We start from the raw sequence: 9,238 nt of genomic DNA, 5'->3' as shown, positions 1-9,238 counted from the left end.
TGAAGGCAAAAATATGGACTGATGTAGCCCATCTGGACTCCGGAATGGGCGCCATGGGGTTCTCCGCGGGGGCTCGGGCACCTGAACCCAGGATGCAGTCTGCACTAGAGACCAAAGCAACACCAGGGCCAGGCCCCCTCCTTGGTGCAGCCAGATCTGGCAGCCCGGGACCTGGGCCCTCAACTCACAGCTTCAGGATCTGGTGCCAAGGAAGTAATAAGGATTTAGGCAAGAAGGAGGCAAAAGAAAACTGTGGAGAAAGGTTGGCAAAGCCCAGGGGCCCCGAGGAGACCTGGTCACTGTGTCCTTGAGGACTTGGAACCCACTTGGAGTCCCTGGTCCTCTGAGGATGGAGTTGTCCCTGCTTCAGGCTGGGGCCAAGAGTGGGCTGCAGATGCTGGATCCAAGGATGGCCCAGCCGGTAGGGTCCGTGCTTCCCCATCTGTTGGAGCAAATAATCTGGAAAGCCCAGAGAGGAGCAGTTTCTCATCCACAGTCACACAGCACATGCGTGACAGTTCTGAACAAGAACCCCGCCATCCCCAGGCTGCCTGTCACTCCTTCCAAGGCTCTGTTGGCCCCAGCAGACCTACTGCTCACACCCCTCCCTGGCCTCTGCATCCTGGTTTCCCCAGAAGACAGCGGGCAAGCTGGTCAGGAATTGCCTCTTCCCGGCTCCACAGCTAAGAAAATTCTGGACTCTGCCCTCCCTGCCCTCCCTGCCACCTCCCCACACTTTTCTCTAAGTCCCAGGAACACACACATGTGCACACACACCACAGCCTGTTTTCTACACTGCCCACCTTTCCTCCACCAACTCCACCAATTCCCTGGCCCCCAGGGCTGGAAGGAACCCCAAGATCATCCGGTTCTCCTCTCCTCACTCAGAACTGCCACTCAGGTGTCTTCTACAAGATCCCTGCCAAGACTTCTCCACCTTCTTCTTGCATACCTCCAAGGACGGGGAGCCTACTACCTCCCAAGACAGGCTTCTCTTTGGACTGCTCTGACTTTAGCACCAGCTCAATACACGGAAGAGGTTTCTGTTTTCTGTGGTTCTGTCCATGGCATCCCACTTGCTCTCTCTCCTTCCCGAAGCATTAAGGCCACACGTTGTCCCCCCGAGCCCTGTTATTTCCGGGCTAAAGAACCCCAGGGCACCTCATCATTTCTGCCGTGACACGGTTTTCCTGTCCCTTCGCTGTCCATAGCGCATTTCTGAGTGCTTCCTCCAGGATCTGGCAGGGAGAGGTTCCCCCACAGACTCACTCACACCCACACAGCACCCACAAATCAGCCCCTCATATGCAGGTCTCAAATTCTAGACCAGTGTTAGCAAATGTATTGCAAGATGCCTCGACCCTGATCAATCAAGAGTGGCTGCCAGAGGCTGTGCGGAGAATCTGAGGCTTGGTCTGGGCTCAGTGGGGGAGGACAGTGTAATCTTGATTAGTGATGTCTGCCAAACAGCTCAAGCTTGTTGAGGGATGGGTGTGGAAGGGACAGTATGGTGCCTGCTCTCCTCTTTTCATTGTCCCTCTTCGGGGTCTGGGAAGAGCCCATTCTATCTCAAAGGCCCTGTGCCAGCTTCCAGCCTCCCCTCCAGCTTTCCAGGCACTGGGAGACACAGCAGTGGCCTAGAGCCCGGTGCTCCCCTGCTCTGCCACCAACCCCCTCCTGAGATGCAGCCAGAGCTCTGTGCCTGCTGTAAAGATTTGGTTTGATCCTCCCCCCATTTCTCCCCTTCCCCCTTGCACTCACCCTGCTGTCCTCACCAGTCCTGGCCCATTGTGGGCTGGGTCTTTCCATATTGTCCCTGTATCAGTCTGCCCTGGCAATTCCATAAGTGATGTTATGAACTCCCTAGCGACTGGGCAACCCCAGGACCGAGGGGGCCGTGCAGCTTGTACCCCAGCGCAGGTCTCTAGACCACTCACAAATTGGCTCCAACTTCCTGGCAGAGGCAAAGGGCTGGCGTGTGGTTGACAAAAAAAAGGCTGGCTAGTCAGGGCTTAGGGTCAAATTGGGCAGCTGCGTGACTTCGGTCCAGGGGTTCCCCAGGCGTCAGGGCCCCATCTGGTCCCCACTGCCCAGGAGAATCTGGGGCCTTCAAGGTAAGAAGAGCCGGGCATCGGGCACCACCCCCTCCAGGCCCCCAAGAAGAAAGGCTGGTCATGGAGGAACACCTGGGTGAGGCAGGTTTGAGGGCATATGTAAGACTCTCATCCCCAAGGGCTCTCCAGAAAGGGGCCAAGGAGCCCTGATCTGCCCCCGCTGACGACATTCTGGGGCTGGAAAGGGGAAGCAGGCGTCTCTGCTCTGTAGCATTAACGCAGGCTGTGCAGCTATTTCAAGGCTCCCAGCGGCCATTCTGAGGGGGCACGAGAAGGCAAAGGCCAGCGGCAGCAGCCCATAATAGGTGCAGATGGCAATTTGGGGCTGCTGGGGGAGGCGGGAGGGTAGGAAGTCTCTGTGCTGAGACTTCCTGACCCCGCTAACAGGCCAGGTGCCAAGGGAGACCTTGCACTTGGTCACATACCCCGCCCAGCACCGAAGGCCACCTTCCCTGCTTAGTGGCTGGGCACTGGGGCCCCTCCCCAGCCTCCCTTGTCCCCTCTCCTCTCCATGCCTAAGGGCCCCAGACAGGATCCCCCAAACCGGCCGAGGCCCAGCACCCCCATCTCCCTAGAAGCCCCCTCTTCCCCTCCCTGGTGGGTCCTATGTCGAAAGTCTATTTTGAAAACTCTAAGTGTTCCTTGCCGTAGGTAGCAGAGCTAATTTATCAAGTTTATTTCCTGTGAGCTTCCCTTTTTTATATTCTAGATCAGGAGGAGTTTTTGTAATATAAAGCAGGACGCCCACACTGATGGTTTTGCACTGGTTTTTGTGACTGTTTCTTACAAAAAGAGAAAGGAACGAAGAATAAATAGTGACCGTGAGGAAAGGTGGTCTTGGTTTGGGGGCAGGGTGGGGAAGCTGGGCCAAGGCAGGAGGCTGGCAAGTGAACCGGGGAAGGGGCATTCTGGGTTCTCCCAAACCTTTAGGAGGGACAGAACCAGGACAGCATCGTCCCGGCAGGCCCGCATTACCACCGCCGGGGACAAGGTCCTGCCACCCTCCCTCAGCTTGGCTGGCTCAGCCCCCGCGGACGCCCGGCACAAAGCCCGGCTCCAGCGCCCAGACTTCCCTCTGCCCTGCTAGCCTCCCGGGGGGAAATCTATCCACCAAGCCCAGCGGTCCTTAGGACGGACCATCCACGGCTTGGCGGCGTGCTAGCCAGGCCTCAAGAAGCATGGGTCAGCTCAGAGGACATGCCTTGGCTTGGGGGCACTGCCCAGCAGCTAGTACCACTTCCCAAAGGCTGCCGTGGCTCTGGGCCTGCCTGGGGCTCGGCGGTTGGGGGCAGGATTCTGCGAAGAGGCACGAACTTCAGCCTCGAGAGGTGGAGGCCAGGAGAGGACGGCCCCTCCTTAGTGTCTAGCCTCCCTCCCGCTCGGCCGCGGTTACCAGCAGCACAGCCTTGGGCGCCCAACCCGCTGGGCCTCTCTCCTCGGCTGTGTTAACAGCGGCGGTGCCGTGCTCCGTTGGGCACAGGCTGTGTCCCTGGACGTGTGGCTGCAGGGACAGCTGGGCACGCGGGAGGGCAGCGAGGCCCAGCGCAGGCAGGGCCCGGGCCCAGGGCGCAGCAGCCAGAGCTGGGCTGCACCTAAGGACCAACCATCTCACCCCCAAACGCTCTTTTCCAAGACGGGAAGCAAGTCTGGGGCCGGGGCTGCTTCTCTCCACGTCTGTCCCCAGGACATGGGGGCTGCCATTCCTGGGGTGCCAGAGGGAAGGGGGGCATTGGTTAAAGGACTCACGGGGGGCACACAGGCTGCTGGGCCTGCAGGGGTCTTCATCTCTGAGGGAGCCAGCTGTTGGCCTCCTCCAGGGCATTTGATGGGGGCTGGGCATGAGAGGAGGCGGCTTGCTGAAATATTTCTATTTTTTGCCCCTGCTGAGCTTGAAGGGCACCCAGTCCTACCCAGCCGGGCCTCAGAGGCACCCCAGGCCAGAGGGCCAGAGGGCAGCACCCTGGGGAGGGGGGTAAGGAGGCTGAGTCAGGTGCACCTCGGACCCTGGAGGACACGCCAAGTGATGAAGACATGCTTCTCTCTCTTCCTCATCCACAAACCCCGTCACTTACAGGTGGCCGCCATCTGGGGTTACCCAGGTGTCCATCTGTCAGGGCCGGCCTGTGGCTGAGGCCCTTGGCAGACTCTGGACCCAGGCCAGTTGGGAGAGGGGGCACCTAGGGGCCTCCAGGAGCTGGGTGGAGGCAGAGCAACCAAGAGCGAGGCCCGAGGAGAGGCCGTGGCGGCCGGGGCTGAGCACAGGGCCCTGCGACCTGCAGCCCACCTCACAGAAGGCGGAAGGGGAGGTGCCAGGGGTCAAAGGCGGACCCCCGCCTGCCAGCCCGCAGCTGTGCTGTGTGTTTAGGGGGCAGAGGGTCTCCTACATGTGGAGAGCGCCCGCATGGAAGGGAAGGGGCCCGGGGTCAAATTCTAAGGTTTTCCAGGCATGAGCAGAAGCCAAGTTCGGCTGCTTGGGCACTAGGCTGGCTGGGGGCCTGGGCGAGAACAAGGAGGCAGTCCACAGCCTCTCAGGAAAGAAGGGTCTTGTGACAGAGGGGCAGGAGCCTGGCCTTGGCCGGATGCCTGTGACTCAGGCTCTTCCTTGAGCATCTGTCCAGGGGATCCAGAGGCCGAGAGACCCATGAACAGGAAGCGTCACCGTGTGGGGGGAAGGATGGGGTGCAGAGGCTCCATCCCTCCCCAAACCTGAGGGCCCAGGAGGAGAGGAAGGCGGCCACTCCTGCCTGCCTGGGGCAGGGTCCTTCCTGCCTTCCGGAACCAAAGGGAACCCGAGGTCCCCAGGCCTCCCTGCCCCAGAGGGGCCCCTGGCCCGGCGGGCGGCTACACTTTCTTGGGTTTTCGGCCGACTTGGTAATAGTAGTAAACGCAGATGGCGACAAAAAGGAGGCGGCTGGCCAGGAGCAGCAGGATCCCTAGGGACACGAGGCCCGTCTCGGCTAGCGTGGCAGTGACCACTGTGGGAGAGAGGCCAGGAGGGGACACAGGTCAGAGGTGGGGATATCCCTTACCCGCAGCACGGGATGCCATGGGCCCCAGGGTGGCTGCCTGACTGGCCCCCGCCCTGAGCTGGGGCATCCTATCAGCTGCCCAGCCGCGGTAGGTATGGGGGGCGATCATGTGGGCAGAACTGGGTGTGTGCCATCACACCTGTGCTGGGTCCACAAGTGAGCAGTGGATTGTGGGTGCACGGGCGTGTATGCATGAGGATACAGGCACATACCAGCTGCGTGAGTACAGGTGTGCAGGTGTACAGGTCAACCCAGCCACACGAGTCCCTCCCCCTCGCACAGGTTTTCATCACTTCCCAGAAAACAAGTGGCAAGAGTTGGGAGGCCAGGGGCCAAGCTGCCCGCACCCTGTACCCCATCAGCCTCCCCATCACTGCCCACCTCAGGACTCACCCAAGAACTGGACCGAGAAGTAGCAGGCTTCGGTGAGCAGAGTCCATCGGATGATGACCTTCTCAGCCGTGTAGAGAGCGTTCCACATGATCAGGGAGATGCCTGGGGTGGGGGACAAAGAGAGGAGTGGGGGGCGGAGTAGTCTGACCCACCCGCCCTCTTGTGGGACGGGCAGGGGGCCTGGTCCTCCTCCCTTTGACAAAGTAGCCAGGATCCCGGACACGCCCTGCCCCCACTCCCACTGCTCAAATTAAAACTCATCCGTCATCCAGCCTGACCCATAACCCCGTAACACTAGCTCTCCCATTGCGTGGCTGAAGGGCCTGAAGCTGTCCCAGTCCCCACCCCGCAACCCCACCCCAGAGCTACTGGCGCTGGCCCTTGAAGGTGGAGTAAAAGTGAAACTGGCACAAGGCTTGGGAAACTGCGTTGCAAAGTCGTGGAGGCCTTCTGAAACGGGGGACTGGGCCTCAGGAGGTGCGGCTGGAGTCCGGGGCCCACCGTGGGATGTGGGGGAGGGAGGTTTGGAAGGCAGGCTGGATCCACCCCACAGATGACCCTGAATATCAGAGACCGGAAGGAGCTGGGACTTCAGTCTGCGGGTAATAGGGAGCCATAGAATGTTTTGGAGAAGAGAAGGGACACCCCCAGTGCTGGGTTTTAAATGCTGTCATTTAGCTTCCTAACAGGCACTGCTGCGTGTGACTCAGGTTGGAGAGGAAACAGAAGTGGTTCAAATGGGCGGTCCAAGGGCGAGGGTTTTACAGACACTGTGTTGATTTTGCCTCCTCCTCTGGGCTGTGAGGCCCTGGAGGGCGGAGCCTGGGCTTCTTTCATTTCTCTACCCCAATGCCCAGGTGGTGCACTGCACACAGCAGGCACTCAATAAGTGCTTTGTCCCAGATGAGGCTAAAGACAGTCCCAATCCCCTGGGGACATTCTACCAGTGGCCACAAGATGGCAGCACACACCCAGCAGAGACAGACTTGTTGGCTGAAGCGTGGGTTCTGAGAAGGGGAGCCCCTGCACAAAGAAGCCTCCCCATGTTCCCTCAGCCCCTATTGGTCCCTCGGCTGCCTATCACCTCCCCAGAGTCTGCCCCAGCAATACTCACTGAGGAGGGCGCCGCCATAGAGGCGGATGGGGGTCTTGCTGGTCACCTGCGCTCCGTCAAAGACTGCATCATAGAGCTGGTCGGGAAAGGTGAGGGCCTGTGGACAGCGGGCAGGAGGCTCAGGGTGAGGCGCTCACTGTAGAAACTTCCCCTGGACATCTCCTTCCTTTCCCCAGTAGCAGTCCAGGGTCAGGACACTGACTGACCCTGACCCCTCCCTACCAGGACAGAAGATCTGAGGTTCCAGGGACAAGGAGGTGGGACCAAGGACCATGGGAGCTAGGATGCTCCAGGGCAGGGCACAGGTGGGGATAAGTGTCAGGAGGACAGGTCATGGAGGCAGCCAGAGAGTCTGGACAGATGGGGCTTCGATTTGATGGCCGTGCGGAGAAAGGCAGCAGGGGTCCCAGGGCAGGGGCGGGGGCCAGGTCCCAGGGGTGGGGCAGGGACTCACCATGATGGCAATGCCGGAGAAGAGCACAGCAGAAACAAACTGCCAGAGCCTGGGGAGGCGTGGAGAGGAAGGTCAGAGCCAGACCCCTTGCTGCCACCCCAGGCCCCTCTCCAGCCAAGATGCCCAGGGATGGCTGGTCTGGGGGAGGGAATTTGACGGGATGTAACCAAAGACAAGACTACACAGGGGCAAGGCTGATGAGCCCCTCCCCCTAGCCCTGCCCCCCACCAAACTCGTAATGCTCACCTGAGGCCCAAAGGCTCCCGAACAGCAAACTTCATCTCATTGCCCAAGACCTGGCTGATCTGTGGACACAGAGGGGTCAGAGGCAACCAGGCTGAAGGCAGCTCTGCCTGCCCAGTCTACTCACCCCCTCCCAGAGGCCCCTGGATGCCCAGGTGGCTCTGCTTAGCCAAAGGGTCACCCAGGCTGGGAGGGTCACACTGAGGCACACCCTCTCTTCCTCCTGTTGACACCGGGGCTTATGGGAAGCTGAAAATACAGTGGCTGAGGATGAAAGCTCAGAGGTCTGCCAGATGTGGGCTTGAAGGCTGGCTCTGCCACTTATTGGTTTGGCCCTGGGGAAGTCCTTAACCTCTCTGAGTCTCAGTTTCCTCATCTATAAAATGGGTTAATAACTGACCCTACATCTCCCAGGGTAAATAATGCTTATAAAGTAGCTGGTGCCATAACAAGCAAATAATAAGCACTCAACTAATTCTAACGATCCATTTTCATTATTGCTACTATTCCTCTGACATATCCATTAGACTTCTAGAAAATATGAGCTAAATCTGGGTGCTCCCTGCAGCTGTAATGGGTCTCAGCTATTCTTCTCCCCAAACAGTGGGCCAGATCTGCCTCCCCAAATTGGTGCTCAAGGCAGACCCCCATGTGGCTGGTTCAAGGCCCCTCCTCCGAGCTCTACCCACCTTGGAGCGGTGGACCTCCCCATCGTCATCCTCCCCGCCCACGCCAAGGATCTTGCGGGTCTTCAGGCGGCTCACAAGGTCCGTCTGGCTGTGCTTCTTCATGAGAGGTGGGGGCTGCTTGGCTGCCATCTTGTCCTGGAGCCCGACCTCTGTAGGAGGGCTGCAGGGAGACACCAGCCTCAGCCACGGGTCCTGCCCAGCTTCTAGATGTCAGAGGGCAGCCAGACCCCAGCCCAGGGCCTGGGGAGGCCTTCCCCTCAACCTGGGGCAGCAGGTGGACACTGGAGGAGGAATCTGAGGGCCCAGGTTCAGTACTGGGCTCCCTAACCACCCGACTGTGTGATTAAAAGGGTCAAGTCACTGCCCTCTCCTGGCCTCAGCTTCCTCATCTGTAAAATGCGTTAGGGCAGATGGTCCTAAGGCCTTCCAGCCGTCTGGCCTAAGTGGATGTGGCACACCCCAGACGACCAGGCCGGAGGGAGCCTTACAGACAGCCCTGGAGGAGGTATAGGCCCAGGACAAGGCATTCAGGCCTGGATAGACTGTACCCAAAGGTTCCTGGGGGTAGGGGGCAAACTGGGGTCTGGGTCAGCCTTGCCAGAAGAGGGAAGGGTCTACCCAAGCCTGGGTAGGGCTCCTGAGTTCTGGAGTCCAGGCGCCATTGAACTTTTGCCCAGACAATTCCCCTGCCCAGCAAGCCCTCCCACCCACCCTCCCAGACAACCTCCCTCTAACCTGCCAGAACTGAAAACAAGGGGAGCGGGTGACCCCAGGACCCAGCTGAGCCAGAGGAGGGATGGCCAGGAGAGTTGGCAGGGCTCTGTGGCAGCAGTTTTGGCCTTGCCCCTCCCTGCTCTCCCCTCACCGCCCCCCAGGTCTGCCCACGATCCTTGATGGCCCCCAACCTCCAGCCTCCCCCCAGCTCCACCTCAGACCAGCTCTTGAGCACCTACTGTGTGCCGGGCAGTGGAGACGCTGATGTGAGTTGAGTGGCCGTCCTGACCTTCAGTCAGCACAAAATCTATGTGGAGGAGACAACAGTGTAAATCACAGTGAGGTAAAGGCTTGCAGAAGCTGGCCCTGAGGGGGCTCCTCTGATCACAGCCACCCTGCAAGATGGGTACTATTTACACCCATCATACAGCTGAGAAAACCAAGTTCAATGAGGTTCGATAGAAGACCGGATTGAAAAATGGTAGTAT

At 59.5% G+C, this 9,238-nt stretch overlaps 1 protein-coding gene across 1 annotated transcript; it reads right to left on the bottom strand.

Moving 5' to 3' along the window:
• Positions 1 to 4,955: 4,955 nt before the first annotated feature.
• On the bottom strand, positions 4,956 to 8,165 carry TP53I11 (tumor protein p53 inducible protein 11; the record flags this gene model as incomplete). Its single annotated transcript, XM_079709562.1, has 6 exons — positions 4,956 to 5,089; positions 5,537 to 5,638; positions 6,651 to 6,747; positions 7,105 to 7,153; positions 7,351 to 7,409; positions 8,037 to 8,165. 6 exons carry the CDS (start codon positions 8,163 to 8,165, stop codon positions 4,956 to 4,958), a joined length of 570 nt encoding a protein of 189 aa, XP_079565688.1.
• Positions 8,166 to 9,238: the final 1,073 nt, after the last annotated feature.

The sequence above is a fragment of the Hyperoodon ampullatus genome (genome assembly GCF_949752795.1).
Source record: "Hyperoodon ampullatus genome assembly, chromosome: 7".
NCBI classification, from domain to species: domain Eukaryota; kingdom Metazoa; phylum Chordata; class Mammalia; order Artiodactyla; family Ziphiidae; genus Hyperoodon; species Hyperoodon ampullatus.
The sequence above is the reverse complement of the archived record's forward strand: the minus strand, read 5'-3'. Positions and strand labels throughout refer to the sequence as shown.